Here is a 16557-nt window from a genome sequence, read left to right as displayed (position 1 = left end):
TATAAATATTTCCAAAGGATAATTTGAGGAACTAAATCCCACCAGTCCAGTATGAATAATTTTATGTAATGATAATTTGCAATGTATCCTTGACACACTATCCTGAAAGTGGTGCAGATACACCATTTTTCTCAGTAGTCTCCCATAGTCCAAATAGCAGATTCCCATAGTACTTCTCCACTAAACTGTAGACAACTGGAAGTCGGTTATGATTATGTTTTCAGTTTCCTAAAGGATGACTGATGTGAGGCAAGTAGCTGACTGCAAGTTTACTTAGTAGTTGGAAAAATACCTGTCTAGTATACTGGGTTCCCAAAGAGAAATGTTGTTGATGGTGCTGTTTTCTGTCTCAGTCGTTAACTGCTTTAATGATATTAAATTAATCTACATAAATCAAAATACCATTATATTGTTACCTCAAGCTTAAATACACAGAGAACTCTGCTATTCCTTATAGTCTTCTAGACAAGTAAATATTTATGAAAGATATAGCTATAGGACTGCATAATTGTCCACTCACACTAACAGCAGTGGCTATGAGTACGAGCAGTGGTAGACACATCAAGAGCGAGATGGTGAATTTCTTAAATGCATATTTAAACTGTAATGTTTATATCCTAAATTGTGAGCTTATGTTCAGCTAACAGCAAACATCCATCAGTAGAGGACTGTACAGTTAGTAAAATACAACTATATTTAAATGAATGTAAAATCTCGGACTGAGATTAACTTTGAAGTACCATGCATGCATCTTCCTTACTATCATCTGCTTAGATTGAGGCAATATAGTTCAGTACAAGTGTTCAGAAATACTTCTGTTAGATCCATAGGGAAGGAACAATACTATTGACACTTTGCCATTCCTTTGTCATTATTAATAAGCAGTTTTCTTTTCTTCCAGCTGAATTCAGATGTCAGCCAGGACGTTTTCAGTGTGGAACTGGACTTTGTGCCCTTCCAGCCTTCATCTGTGATGGAGAGAATGACTGTGGGGACAATTCTGATGAACTGAACTGTGGTAGGTGTTTATTTGTAGTATAGATGTGCTACACTGTTGTAAATGCTGTGATTTGCATTCTGCGAAGAAAGTGATTTTGTATTTTACTTTGACTTTTTTTAATCTTTGAATCTTCAACTTTTTAATCTTTTTAAGTCGATATTTTTATTCTTTTAACTTCCAGACACGCATGTGTGTCTGTCAGGTCAGTTCAAATGCACAAAGAGTCAGAAATGCATTCCGATAAACTTGAGATGCAATGGACAGGATGACTGTGGTGATGAAGAAGATGAAAGAGATTGTCGTAAGTAATGTTTAGAGAATTTTGTTCTGATTTATGTAGCTGATTTTAAACAACAAGATGAAAAAAAAAGTATGTAAAATAATGTAAATGTCCTCCCTGTAAAATAATTTCAGGAGCATGCAAAGCTGCAAATTCACTGGATTGTTTGATATACAATGTTTTATATACAGGAGAACAGAATAAAATGCCATTTATTAACTTCATTTTTTAAAGTTATTACAAAAAAAGGAGTGTGTAAACAAATTAATTTCAAGCATTTAATTGTGTTTCTGGCTTAGGCTGAAACATCAATTTTACTCTTAACCACCTTACAAATGACTTATCTTCTTGAGGCTTTCATCTTCCTTGTCTTGAGGCAGCATATTTCAAAAAAAAAAAAAACAAAACAAAACACAAACACGTCTCTGCTTATTTTATTAAAAATGATGTGGACCTATAGTTTCTTCTCTGTATTTTTTTATTGATATTGTTTTCAGCGTTTTCAATTCCCCCTTCTGCAGGAACTTCATTAATTTACCTAAGCAGCTTGCCATTTACACAGATATTATACATCTTACTTTGTGGTAAATCCAGTTTTGCTCCATATTTCACAGAGGTGATTAAAGAAAATATTTTCAATTAGACTTGAAATGTATTAATAGTTTGTATTTTAGATCATTCTAAAGATTCATGAAGATGATGATGCTGCGCCTTGAAATATCTTTCATTCTGTTTATTATTCAGATTTACAGCTGTTCTAACTTCAGTCCTATTTTCTGAATTAACTGTCTCAGAAGTTGCATTTATACAAAGAAAACTCCTCCAAGAGAAGAGGTGCTAAGAATACAAAGACTTTGTTAATTATCATGTTTGATGTCCATCTTCTAAATAGCAGAGCTCAAGCTTCTGACAGACAGTATTATACCCTTATTTGCCTGTTACATTTCTTTAAAAATCAGATCATTAGGGTCAGGTAAACACCTGCAGAAGATAGGCAAAATTGCTTTTTCCGGTATAAAAATGACAGATAGCATATAGAAGGTTCCCTTACAACTGTAAGTTGTACTAGACAGAAATAAAAATGAAATCAGAGCAACAGAGCCTACAGCACAATGTTGTTCATGGGATGTGGGAGGTATATGAACAGGATCAACAATGACAGAGTTGAAAACTTGGGGTGTTTTCAACTAGAGTGAGATAGAATCATCTGCTGTGATATGAAGTAAGAGTGTTCTAAAGCTGTCAACCCACCTGCCAAGGCACAGCGTAGAATGGAAGGTGGAAGGGTTCTTTACATACATTTTTCATTTCTGTTTGTCTTGCTTAACACCTTACTAATCCATTCCTAAGGGTTGGAACTTGATGATCCTTGTGGTCTCTTCCAACCCAAGCCATTCTAGGCATTATGAGCTTCTCTCTTAAGAAAGATAAAATTCTACCTTATATTCTAATAAAATCTATTTTTGTCAGATTTTAAAATCATGCGTAAAACTATTTTACCTTCATTTTGTTGCTATGAACAATATAAACTAAATATTTTTTTCATAGAAATTACTAAAATAATGCCAGAGATGCCTGATTTTTGAAGGGTTTTTTTACCCTATACTTTTCTTACAAAGCAAATGTTTTGAACGTGATTAGAATTGTCTAGGTTTAATTTGAACCTTCTTCCTTAAAGCGGAAAACAGTTGTTCTCCAGACCATTTCCAGTGTCAAACAACAAAGCACTGCATTTCTAAACTATGGGTATGTGATGAAGACCCAGACTGTGCTGATGGATCGGATGAAGCTAACTGTGGTGAGTATCACTCTGGTTTAGAATATATCGCTTTTTTTTTGAATATGTGACTGTAGCTTCATGTTGTTAGAAAAAGTAGTAAAGGGAAATTATGATTTCACTAAACAAGTCTTCTTCCAATCTACGGTGGTAGCTGATGTGATAGTTTTATCTGGCTCTTAGTGTTCTTGTTGGATGGTAATATATAAGTAGACTTAGTTATTATAACTTTAATATAGACATTAAAATAGACTTAAATACAATTACGTTATTGACTGGAATTATGAATGAGTTTCTTATCTGGAATATAGTGACATTTTCTATTTTTCTGAAAAATTATCAAGTTTTCACCAATTTATTCCACATTTTATTGCTATTGTGATTAATAAATAGTGAAAATTTTCATTATTTCCTTTAGTCTACTATAATTTCAGTAGAGGTGCATAAACTTTATGTTCCAGACTAAGAAAGAGACACAATATAATAAAGACATTTCGTAATAAATGAACTGCCTTTGTGAAAATCCAACTCTGTTTTTATTTCAAATTTACTAGTTGATTATTATGCATTCTGTTTTTATGTTGGAGAAAATAGGAACACTGAGTATGGGTAAATTGTTATACGCCACTCATAGCTATGCACAATTAACTAAGCATATTAAAAGAACAGGATGACTTTAATCTCATTTTAAATTTTCCCTTAATTTAGCGTTTGAGATATGTTTAAATAACCTCTTTATATCGGTAGTTTGAATGCGATTTGTTCTTCTGCATTTTTTTTTAATAATTAAAGATGGTTATTTTTATGAACAAACTTCAGGAGAATTAAATTTGAATTTACAAGTAGACTGTAATAAAGAGCTTCATGTGCTTGTGCTAATAGTAACGTATCATTTATAGTTTATTTTTAAAATGCCTACATTGCAAAACTTTGCGTAAAGGGTAATTTCTTTTTTGCTTATGTGCTGTGTAGACATATATATTTTTCTTAGTAAATATTTGCTATCGTGTTATGGGGAATACAATATTGAGTGAACTTGTTGGAATTTTACTATATGTATTTAGTCTTCTGTGGTTCATTTCCAACTGAGGCAATTAAAGTAGTTAAATAAGTGTTAATGAATGTATGGTGTTTTTCAAAGAATATTGGATAAACCTAATGCATGCGTTTTGTCCAGACAATTAAAAGAAGGCATTAAATTATGGCAGTCTTTACTCAGAGCTTTGATACTTTACATCAAAAAAGGCCCTTTTGTGGGTTAGAATATGAAAAAAGCCGTGTGCAGTCTGAGAAAGTTATAATCTGCTTTAAAGGTTATATGTATTTTAGATATTTACCAGAATAATTCGTCAACTACTGGTTTTTTTCCTTTTTCCTTTCATTTAATATTAATTTTATTTTTATCCAAAAATAGCTTAATCTCTGTCAAATAAGATAGAAACATGAAAATTAAGTAACCATAACTTTTGTATTCTATTTCTATATGAACTTCCATATTTCCGTGGAGTCTTATTGTAAGAAGAGTGGAAAGCAGTTTAGTGTTTGAAGACAGCTATGACAAAATGTGGGTGTACCTTTCAGGATTCCACAATACAAAAAATAAGCTCTTTATTTATTTTGAGTTGAATATACATTTCCAAAAGATCGGAGATTTGTTATGAAACTTTCTCAAATTTTCGTCTTTGTTATATCGTAGTTCTACTGTCTTCCTATTTTCCTGAGCTCTCATTAATCTGGAGAATGAGGTGGAAGACAAGCAAATCTAGTCTGTTAGGCATGTCAAGTGTAAGCTATTGTGAGAGATCAGAATCAAGCTCAAGGTAAAATAAAGCTTTCAGAATCCTCAAGTGACAAAAAAAGATCCTTAGAAATACAGAAAAAGTATTTTGTAGATGGAAAGAATTATAGTTCTTTTTATTTATTAAAAATGGAGTAAGAAGGAAGATAAATATTCAAGGGACAATCGTACATTTAGAATACCCGGTTTTTTTTTGCTTGCTTGTTTGTTTTTTAAGAAAGCCAAACTTTCTCCATCAGTGTACATAAATGTGAAGAGGCAATGCAAAATAGATTTAGTATGCTTTATGAAGAATAAGGAAATCTTGTATGTTGTCTTCAACCTAGCAAGTAGTTGAATAGAAGGTTCTCTGTTTTCTGTCCTTTTTTAATTAGATCTTGATACTCATTGTAGAAGGATGAATAGAATATGATCTGTGACTAGCCTTTAGGACTCATTTTGTGGGCAGTTATGTTAATTTCAGGCTAGAGTTCACTAGAAATATTTTAATGCACAGGATAAGCATAGGAAGTGAAACCACCTTTGCAAAGCAACAAAAGCAAGTACAATAAGTTTTTCTTTTAATGTTATTTTTATGCCTTCTATTGTTAAATGCTCTTTAAGTGCTTGCCAGTGCAATTGTTTGAAATGTCATAACTGATATCCTGCTCCCCAGGGAAATTTTCACAGCCCTTAGCCTGCTGGAGTACAGGAAGTGTTTGGACAGAACGCTCAAGCAGATGGTCTGATTTTTGGGTGGCTCTGTGTGGATCCAGAGGTTGGACTCAGTGACCCTTGTGGGTCACTTCCAATTTGGAATATTCTAAAACACAAATTCTCTGAAATATCTTTGATTATCTCTGGGTTATTTTTGTCATCTTGAGAAACATCATAGGTTAAACTATTTGTGGAGGAAACTGATAATAATTGTGATGTTGGCAGAGAATTAGGAACAAAAGCAAAAGGCAGTATTTAATTACCAGATTTGTGAGTGTACAGATCCACACCAGTATTTGTCTCAATCTATTTAGTATTCAAAAGCCATACCTAAAACAAAACACAGAATCAGTTATTTGGGACATAGCATCAAATGTCATACCTCTAATTTCTTTTTCAGAGGTGGAGAAAGCAGGTTGACTTCAGCTAGTATTTCAATCCCTCATTCTGTCAGATATCAGAACTTACTAAGATGTCAGGATAAGGAAGCCTGAACTGTGATGTTTTGAAATAGCCAAATGGACATGGAAATCTAGGAAACTGAAATATCATCATAGCAGAAAAGTAATTTTAAATGTCGTTGAAACTTTATATAAAGTTTTGTGTTTTTTTTTTTTTTGTTTGTGTGTTTTGTTTTAAATAAAGTGCCATTGATTTTAATTTCCTTCATTTTCTTACTACACCTTATTAGACTAAAAGAATTATTCAGGAAAGAAACAAAGAAAGATGAAAAGAAAACACAGGCAGCCGGAGTAGTTCAGAATGTTAATGCGTTTCTGAAAGGCTTTGCTTATTATACTGTTGTGTAAACCAGAATATTCTCTGAGAATTTACCACATGATAAAAATTAACCTCAGTTTAGCATCGTTTACTTGATGCTTTTTCCTCTATGTTACCAAACTTTCAGTCTGAGACACCACCTAAGTGAAAGTATAAAGCCAAATGCAAAATTTTCTGTTAGGCACCCTTAGTCTTAAATTGTTACATATAAGCATAGATGTTTAGAAATATGTATTCTGTATATTTGTCAAAAATATTCTTGTAGGTTTCTGTGATCTGTTCTTTTGCAGGGCAATCATCCTGCAAAATTCAAGGAGAAGTCAGTGCAGCTTTTGAGATTTAATGCAGTAATGTTAACCTATCCAAGCTAATGTGTGCATCCTTCTGAATTTCCCTTTTTTCATTAAAATACATTTTTTACAGCATCTTTTTATCATCTATTTATGATGTATCCGTTACGGCATGGCTGAAAAAATATTGTCTTAAAGAATGTGGCATGAGAAACAAAATAATTAATGAAAATAACTTTTCAAGTATTTAGGTTTTTTCTTCTCAAATGTGTCCTGCAATGCTGTCATGTCACTCTTCAGTAGCAGACTTTCTTTTCTATTTCACAATGATGTAAATGATGTTTGTTCTAATTGCAGACAAGAAAACTTGTGGGCCTCATGAATTCCAGTGCAAAAACAACAACTGTATTCCAGATCATTGGAGATGTGATAGCCAAAACGATTGTGGTGATAATTCTGATGAAGAAAACTGTAGTAAGTAACTTTTACCTAAATGCATATTTCAATGAGTAGTCAGTTTAGCAACATGTAAGAGGATTTTCTTCTGATGAACTGTATATGTGTGGTTTGTTTCTGTATGAGAGAGATGAAAAAATGTCTCATCTATGACTTTTCAATAATGTGAACTCGCAATGAATAGTGCCCAAATAAATTTACCTTTGTCCTAGAATTAACTCTCATACCTCAAACTTATTATCCAGATAAAAATCATGAAAAATATCCAATCAGAAAAGCTGCTTTTTAAGAATAGTTTTTGATTGCGATTGCAACTTCAATGCCTAATAAGTCTCTGTAATACTACTTGCAGTGTGTTAATTTAGATTGGTTCTGAGGAAGAAATGACAAACTCATAATGGTTCCCTTCATCTCATAATCCTCTTTATAAAATATTTCCACAGGAAAATTCCATCAGTATTTTTGAAGTGTCTTCCATTCAGCTGGCAAACAATTTCAAATCTTCTTTTCTTTTGTTCTTTGAAATCTAAGAAATTTAATGTCTTTTATAATCTTTAATGCAAGGTCCTGACTGTATATCCTTAGGGTGTATTTGACATCTTTGAGATAATAACTTAGAATGCTCAATGAATTTTTGCACTGTCTGCCCCTTTCTCTTATTCAACACATGGTGTCCATAGGTACTGAAGTCTGAAGGCAAGCTCGTTAGCTTTAAAGTTTAAATAGATTTGTATGCCTTTTGATCACAGTCTGTTAAAAAATGCTGTGAGTTACTGAAAGCATAAGTATCATAGTTTTCATATGCAACCACTTCGTCTAAAGGGAAAAATGTCATCTGACTTGGTAATTGCTATCAACCATGTGCTGCTAAACATGGGCAGGAGGGTGTTGATGACACACAAAAGCTTTCTTAGCTTCATGGGAGATTTTACTTAGGAAATACATATTAGTGCTGGTGAGATTTTTTTTTTTCTGTTATAAACAGTAAGAACTTATTTTTACAGTCATGTAAAAATCAAAGGAAAATACATGGTTTCACAATAGCAGTGTTCATCTATGTGATTAGTTGAAAATGTTGTAAAAGAAACACCTCTCCTAAACATTACCACTGTCTGCAATATAAGTATTACACATCTTTCTTTGAAATACACCATCTGTGAAGTGGGATTGATTCTTTCTTGAATATTAGGTTGTCATGGAATAAAATTATAAAAACAAGTGTTCAAATAATGAAGGAGCAATCAATTTGCTGTCATTGTGTTCACTTCAGTAATTAACTTATATATTTTAGTCTTGACTATTCTCTAAACTTTCAGATCAAGAAATCTGTAGCTAACTGTAGCGCATAGGATAAGTGATTTGAGAGTACCCAGGTGCAGCCTGTGCAACAAACTAAAATTACTTCAGTTCTGAGAATAAACCTCGCAATATATAAGCATTAAACAGATCTCTGCAGAGTGATGAATTGTACTTCATGTTTACTGTTTGGTATTTGTTGGTTTTTTTTTTTTTGCTTTTCAAATGCATGCTTTACTTCCTAACTTTTGAGATCCTTTATTCTACTGTCTAAATTAAATACAGTCTGCTGGCACAGTTGAAAATTCACTGTCTCAGAAGCACTGGCATAATACATAACATCATTGAGTTGTTCAAACTAGAAGTAAAAAATTCTTGGTAGGCTGTGTGGCCTTTTAAAAAGAGTAACAAAACAAATATACATGAAATACCTATGAAATACCTGAGAATTTGACAAAGTGAATTATATGTTATAAGTTGTTCATAGCACACCTGCGTTTACAAGGAGTTTTTCATGTAGTTGTGTGAGAAAATGTATTGTTTCTCAAAAAATAGAGCTAATCCACTGAATTTTAGAAATTTAGCTCAATTATTTCTGTTTAGGTATACAGTTCCTTTGCATGTACAAATAATTATTCAGTGAAATGAACAACGGTGAAAAAGAACGTGTTTTGGAAATATATGTGTGAAAAATTATTAGTGCTATAATACCAACAGTTGTGACTGTTATGACTTTATATCTGGCATAGCTTCTTCAGACTTTATTGCTCTTTAACTATATCTGTCTTACATATATTGTGTGAATTATGTTTCCTGTTTATTTCTTCTTTGCAATTCTTATGTAATGTTTACATTGCTGAATGCAGAAGTGTTGTGATCCTTCAAAAAAAAACGGAAAATAACTAGAGGACTGTCATTTGAGCTCCCCCCCCACCCCCCCCCCCAAAAATAAGTAAGAATTATTGCCCAGAGTGGCTGTGGATGCCCTGTCACTGGAGGTGTTCAAGGTCAGGCTGGATGGGGCCCTGGACATTCTGGTCTAGTATTAAATGTGGAGGTCGGTGGCCCAGGCTAAGACAGGGGGTTGGAGCTTCATGATCCTTGAGGTCCCTTCAAACCCAAGCCATTCTATGATACTGGGAGGTTAAAGGTCCGTATTGAAAGCATTAATTAAAGCAGTATTTTTAACTCAGTTAATAATTATCTTTTTGGAGGGGGAATTTTCGTTAAGGGTTGTTTGGATTTTTTTATGGAAGATATTAAGCAAAGTAGTATTTTGTTTCAGGGAACTTTAAAAATGGAGAATTCCACTGTAATGACTGTCTTATTCCTGCTCAAAAGAAGACGCCAGTACTGTTTTATTGAGTGTAGTTAAAAACATATATGCTGTAAACAGTGAAGCAAAGCAAATATTATAATGTTGCAGAACGACATGCATTCAATCAGTGTGAAAATATTACTGAAGTTGCTGGATAATCTTTTCAGTGCTTTGTTGCTCTTACAAGGTATCAAGAAAACAAATTAGTTAATTTTGTCCTTGGATAGCTTTGTATTCTAAAGGTAATGAGAACTAGCCAATTATTCAGTGTCTAAGTGAACACATTTACACTAGTGTATTGAAAGGCTGAAATAGCTGTAATCTATAATGTCTCATAACATCATCTTCAGTAGACAGATCTTGAGTGGACAGTGCTATAAATTCTCTGCATCTTTTACACTGCTTCAGGCTCAGTTGACTAAGTGCAAATAAAGCCATACAGTCATGCCCCATGTCAGTTTTCTAAGAGGTGCTAAACTAAGAGTGATAAACAAAAACATGTTTAACCTGAACAAATACAGATGAAAACTACATTAGAAACTTGAAATTTATATCCTATTTTAAGAAAAAAACATTCTTCTATCTCAGTTGTGTATAATACCTCAGATACCTAATAAAATCCTTTAAATTCATGGTTTAATGAAATATCCATGCTTATTAAATAAGAAATTGAGCCACGAATATGAAATGATTTTGAATCTTTCCTGTGAGATCCCATTCTTTGTGCCATTCTAGTTGACAAATATGTCATCACCACAGGTTATTTTCGGACTTGAAATTATGAAAGGAGGTCATTTTATGTGCTGTATTTCTAATAAAATTCTTTATACAAAATTGCTTATTTCAGGAAGGAGATTCAGTAGGAGTTTTTGTAAAGCAAAAGCTGAAAGATTCTGACTTCTGGTTATACAGAGATCTGTAAATACTTATTCCTTTCACTAACAATGTGAGCACTGATGGCAAAGTTCTCTCCTGTGTGCATATGAAAATCACAGAGAAGTATTCCTACAGCAGAAGAAATATTTCTTGCAAACAGAGAAATGGGAAGTTAGCTCATTGTGTTCATTTTTGCAGAATCAAATCTCTGTTTATAAATAATTCATTACCAGTATAGAAAAAATATTTGCTTGTATTTTGCAAATCAGAACAGAAATATGGCATATGTTTATTTGCATGTGAATTGTTTGGGTTTTTTTCCACAAATTATTTCCCTTATACAATTTATCATGTTTTGAAATTCCTCTTCCTGGCCTGTTGACAGAAAGTGAGTCACTGATTTGCTAACATTTATACAACGAGCTTTTGCTTTGAGAAAATTAGTAATCCATATAAATGTTAAACTTTGATTTGATTGAAAACAACAGTGCTGGAGAAGTGATGTAATTGGTGTAGATCTGCTTGTATTACTACTTTCCTACAACTTCAAAATGAAAATTTGTACCTACATGAAAAAACTAAATTCTTTTTTTTTTTTTTTTTTTTTTTTTTCAAAAAAGGCAACTTTTCAAACTTTTTTTTGGTTTTTTTTTAATGTAAGGAGGAAAAACATGAAGAAACTCAGAGATTCATCAGAAAGACTTTTTTTTTTTGAAAGTTTTTTATTTCTGAATATTGGAGATTCCTAAGTTCAGCTTTACCTTAGATCTGTGTAACGTGCACATATGATGTGCACGTTGTATGATATGTTCTCATTCTGGTATTCACCAAATTCTTCTCCAGTGGATTCTTTTAATCTTGTGTTATCTTTCCTTGATCACCACATTAGGTTTTTCAAAAATATGCATGCATCTATCTTCCATTGCTTGTTTAAGGACTCTTTAGCATCATCTCATCCATTACTGCCCACTGCAATTCTCTTCATCTCTCCTCCTTTTCCATCTTCTCTCCATTGATAATTTTTTTTTGCTCTTTTTTGCCTTTTGCCTGAAATCTTCCCATCTCAAAAGATCTTTCCAGTCAATCCTTATTATTGATGTTACATTATTTAATTAATGCAGTGTTTGCTCTAATATTAAAAGGATCTAACAGATAATCCTTAGTTGCTTTTTCAGTCCTAAAACCCTATGGCTGTCAAAGACTAAGTTACATATAGAGACATGATTAAATTCTGTTCTATTACCTCTTTTTCTGTACCTTTGCTTAAAGGTTCCAAGTCCATAGGGTGTCTTTGTTTTTGTTTTTTTTCCTTTAACTTTTAGGACAGAATAAATCAGATTAATTCAGTTGAAAGGGAGATACAGAGATCATCCAGTTCAGCCTCCTGACTACTTGAAGGCTAACCAAAGTTTAAGTCCATCACTAAGGATATTGTCTCAATGCCTTTAGACCACTGTTGGGCATGTAACATGAGCCAACTATCTAGGAAGTCTCAGTATTTTAGCACCTATACTGTAAATTAATATTTCCTAACGTCTTGTCTGAACATCCCCTGACTGTGCATAGTTCCTGCATATCCTGACATCAGTTATTAGAGATCAGAGACCAGCACCTCCCCCTTCACTTCCCCTCTTCAGGTTGTTATTAAGGAGCAATGAGGTCTTCTCTCAGACTCCTTTCCTCAGACGACACAACCCAAGTGTTCTCATCCTCTCCTCAGAGAGTGTCCTCTCCCTAAAGGGACATGCCCTTTAGCCCTCTTGCCAGCTTTTTGTAATAGCTCCATTTTCAAGAGGAAAGTACACAGAATTCTGTTGGGAGAATATTCCACTCTGATCCCTTGTCCAGAGTTTTTATGGTAATAAAAGCAAAAATGCAGAGCTATGCAGTGAATGAAGTAAAGGGGCTGAAACAGCCAATCTCACTTTCTTAGGATTAGTTCATCGCTCCCTGCAGCCACCTTCTTCTGTTTGCTTTGCCTATATCTCAAATTAGTTTTGTCTGCTCTCCTCCTCCACCTTCTGTAATGACTTCCAGCTTCCATGTGTTTTGGTTCTTCTCAGGGAATAGAAGGACATATCATTTAGTCACGAAATAACCCACTTAACTTCCAGTATACGTTGTCTCTTGTCTGTCTGTAAGCTTCTGAGATTTTTTATCTAATATCTCTTTTCTTTTCCCTGAAATTACTTTAAAATTCCTAAAAGTGTCCTTACTTCTACTTTTTTCCATTTTCAATACTGACAGTATAGAAAAGTCAGCTTTTTTATGAATGCACTTCATCACATTCCCTTTCTCTAATAATTCTGTCAGAATGTAAGCCAGTATTGTTGTCATGCTTCATCCTGTACTTAATTGCTGGAAAACTGAATTATTTGACTTGAAATTCCAAACTTTCCTTCTGTGGTATTCCGTTTACCATCTCAGAACTGTTCCCCTGAGTGCATAGCACAAGGGAACCTGTTTCTTGACACATATATATGTTACAAGCTATTTAATTGAAAGTCAAAGTTACATTTAATTCCAATTACATTGGACATTAACAGGTGCAAAACATATTTCTAGTCTGTGGTATCTATCTCACTAAATTTTTCATAACACACATGCACTGAAATAATACTTAAATATTCAGCCTCATGTAATTTTGTAAAGAAATCTGCCAAATGGAAGTATTTTCATGAACAGCTTGTAATATGCAAATGAAATTTAGTTATAAAATATAATGAAGAAAAAATCCTACGGGGGAAAATAGAGTTCTTAGAATTTGAGGGTTAATGTTTTTGACTTTGTAAGAGTAATTCATTGATTGACTGTTTGGGGTATTTATGTATGAGCTATTTTTATGGAAATGCTAATAAACCTAGGCTTGTTTCTCTTCTTTGTTCAGAGCCTCAAACGTGCACTTTGAAAGACTTTCTTTGTGCAAATGGAGACTGTGTTTCAGCAAGATTCTGGTGTGATGGAGACTATGACTGTGCAGATGGCTCAGATGAGGTAGGCTTCTTCCAGGGGGAAGTAGTTGAGAAAATTGCTAGGTTTAGATTCTTGAGACTAAATTTTCTACATATGACTATTTAAGGAGGAATGCAAATTTGATGCGTGTACATGCATTGTATAGACGTCTTCACTAAATTAAAATCAAACTTATTGAATTAGTTAACCTAAAAAGAGAACAAGACTTTAAATCAAGTTTTTTTCTGTAGTCTATCTTCTTCTTTTTGGCCCCGTCAATGATCTAGTTCTTTTCCTATCCTGTGTATATTTTGTGCTTTAGTTGGGGAACCTTTGCCTTCTGAACCAGCAGCGAATTTGTTTATGGGTTTTGTTGAGAAAATGTGGACTTCAGTAGGAAAGGTGCTCTTGATATTTGTTTTGCTCTTTCTCAGTTCTATTTTGTACTTTTTGTCTCTTTTCCTTTCCTGACAGTGTTGGAGTTCATGTGCTTCCCACTTACTTGGAGGGTTCAAACCACAATCAGTTAATTGATCTTGGAAAGCTATTTTATTTTCATAAGGCACACACATTTCATAGTGTGAAGTGGTAGTGGTATGACTAACTTTTCTGATTAGCTGTATATTTAACTATGTTTATATGAAATACTTGATCTTGAATATACACTGTTTATTGTAACAGAGGTACTGTGAAACAGGCTGTTCAAGAGATCAGTTCCAGTGTTCCAATGGTCAGTGCATATCAGCAAAATGGAAATGTGATGGTCATGAAGACTGCAAACTTGGGGATGATGAGAAAAATTGTGAACCAGGTATTTTTTCTTTAAAGTAAATTGAGATACAGTTTGTTCTTCCAAATTTGTACCATTGTGTACTCTAAAACTCTTTTTTAAAAAGAAGCTGTGTATACAATTGTTGAGGAGAATGGTATTTAATTAGATTGAAATACAACTCAGCTTACAGAATTCTGCTCTGAAAAAAAAAGAGAAGTATTTCTTAGCATGTTATGAGAGTTTCTGGAGATTTTTTATTTTAATTGTAAGCACGTATACTTTACAGAACCATGGTTTCACACAAGTTTAATTATAAGCACTTACATAACTTTAGGAAAATCCTAAACCCGTTTTAAGCAAGCTTATTTTTTAAATCTACTGATTCTATGAAAATGTGTGTATTTGCTATTATTACCAAGCATGAGGAAGACAAACAAAAAAAATCATAGTGATAAAACATGTATAACCTTATACTATTACTATACACTTCACTTAGGACGAGACAATTTTGTTTCACTGAAGGCTTCGTTGTAGTTTATGAAAGATTGGAAAAGATTAACATCTGCATTTTTGCTGCTATCTTAAAGGAGATAAAGACTTGAAGTTATAAAGCAGCTTATGCATAAGTTATCTTTTTCTAATGCTGAAATATTTATTTATAAACAGCATCTCCAACCTGCTCTGCAAGTGAGTACATCTGTGCAAGTGGAGGCTGTATTTCAGCGTCTTCAAAATGTAATGGAGAGTATGACTGTGCTGATGGATCTGATGAGGTAACTGAGCAATTCATGTTGCTTTTTCTTTTATTCTCTGACATTAATTTATAACTATTTGGTTGGAATTCTTTTGTTGGAGGGCTTTTGTTGTTGTTGTTTTTGGCATCAGTCAAACCCCTTTGGATAACTTGGCCCCATGATTTGGTTTACATGGTCCTTGCATTGGGTTACATCTGTTTGCAGCATACCAACTTGTTTCCCCGGAGTCAACACCTGGGTGTCATTCTGGGGCATTTTGTTTCAGGGGCTCTTCAGCTTGGATAAGTTTGTCACATTTCATTTTTATTCATGTTGTTACTGTTCTTGTTTATTAATAATCAGTTCGCTTCTGTATTCACATAGATGGATTGTGTAACGGAATGCAAAGAAGATCAGTTTCGATGCAAAAATAAGGCCTACTGTATCCCTGTCAGATGGCTTTGTGATGGAATCCATGACTGTGTGGATGGTAGTGATGAAGAAGACTGTGTCCAAGGTTGTGTTCCTATTGATATTCTATTCTGTGCTATCAAAGAAAGTAATACATCCAGTATTACTGGAATGTTGTTATTTAAAATGATCTTATGAGTAATAATCATTAGAATGCTATGCAATATCATGAAAGATCTTTAAATAAATAAACATAAAATCCCAATTTTCTGTTTAGTTCCATGTACAAAATTCTACATCTAACATGAATGTGAGGCCTAAAGTCAAATTCTTTTCTACTCGGAGCACAGGACTGTACATGTAAATTGGTTTACAGAAACTCTGTGCTTATGACTAAGATTCCAAATGTTACTGAGAAATACATCTGTTAGTCTAATTCCCATAGTTGCTGAAATTTCAGAAATCCTGTTCTAATATATCTTTTCCATTGTGTATTCATATATATTTGCATGCATATAGTTATATGTACATAGAAATGCACAGATGTAAGCAATTACATATTACTGGAGAAATTATCCATCTCCTACCAATATTTCCCCACTAACCATGTCCCTTAGTACAGCATCTAAACATTTCTTGAACACCTCCAGGGGCAGTAATTCCACCACCTCTCTGGGCAGCTTGTTCTAATGCCTGACCATTCTTTCAGATCAGAAATTTTTCCTAATATCCAACCTGAAACCCCCTTGCACAACTTGAGGTTGTTTCCTCCGGTCCTAGCACTATTCCTATTAGCCCTATCACTAAGTACATCTAGCACCTCATCACCTATAACAAAGACAGAACTTCTCTGTCGAAGAAATTTTTAAGAAATTCTAAATTTTACTCAGCTCTTTGTCAGTTTGTTGGCTTATTATTCCAGGTTTTTGTTTGTTTTATTTTCTTACAAGTGGGCCTAGTTCTATGAGTTAGACATCTGGAATAACACATGTAACTGTATTGTATGCAGTAGAGTAGTAAGAAATAATAATTAGATGATGCAAGCAGTTGCAGAGCAAAATATCCTTCCCTTATCATGTCATAAATCTACTAAGCAACAACAATTTCCTTGGGGGGGGGGG

The 16557-nt window shown here is 33.6% G+C and overlaps 1 protein-coding gene across 1 annotated transcript in view; it reads left to right on the top strand.

Moving 5' to 3' along the window:
* LRP1B (LDL receptor related protein 1B) overlaps positions 1-16557 on the top strand; it is a 440883-nt gene that overhangs the window by 367485 nt on the left and 56841 nt on the right. The window contains exons 64-71 of the mRNA XM_042827024.1: positions 902-1018; positions 1182-1301; positions 2959-3078; positions 6979-7095; positions 13455-13561; positions 14201-14330; positions 14958-15064; positions 15410-15542. Of these exons, the coding sequence (XP_042682958.1) occupies positions 902-1018; positions 1182-1301; positions 2959-3078; positions 6979-7095; positions 13455-13561; positions 14201-14330; positions 14958-15064; positions 15410-15542 (951 nt within the window). The remainder of the gene's footprint in view (positions 1-901; positions 1019-1181; positions 1302-2958; positions 3079-6978; positions 7096-13454; positions 13562-14200; positions 14331-14957; positions 15065-15409; positions 15543-16557) is intronic.

The sequence above is a fragment of the Centrocercus urophasianus genome, unplaced genomic scaffold, assembly GCF_019232065.1.
Source record: "Centrocercus urophasianus isolate 14NV4802_14NV808 unplaced genomic scaffold, USGS_Curo_1.0 seq_28, whole genome shotgun sequence".
Classification (NCBI taxonomy): domain Eukaryota; kingdom Metazoa; phylum Chordata; class Aves; order Galliformes; family Phasianidae; genus Centrocercus; species Centrocercus urophasianus.
This window is presented reverse-complemented; position numbering and strand designations above follow the sequence as displayed.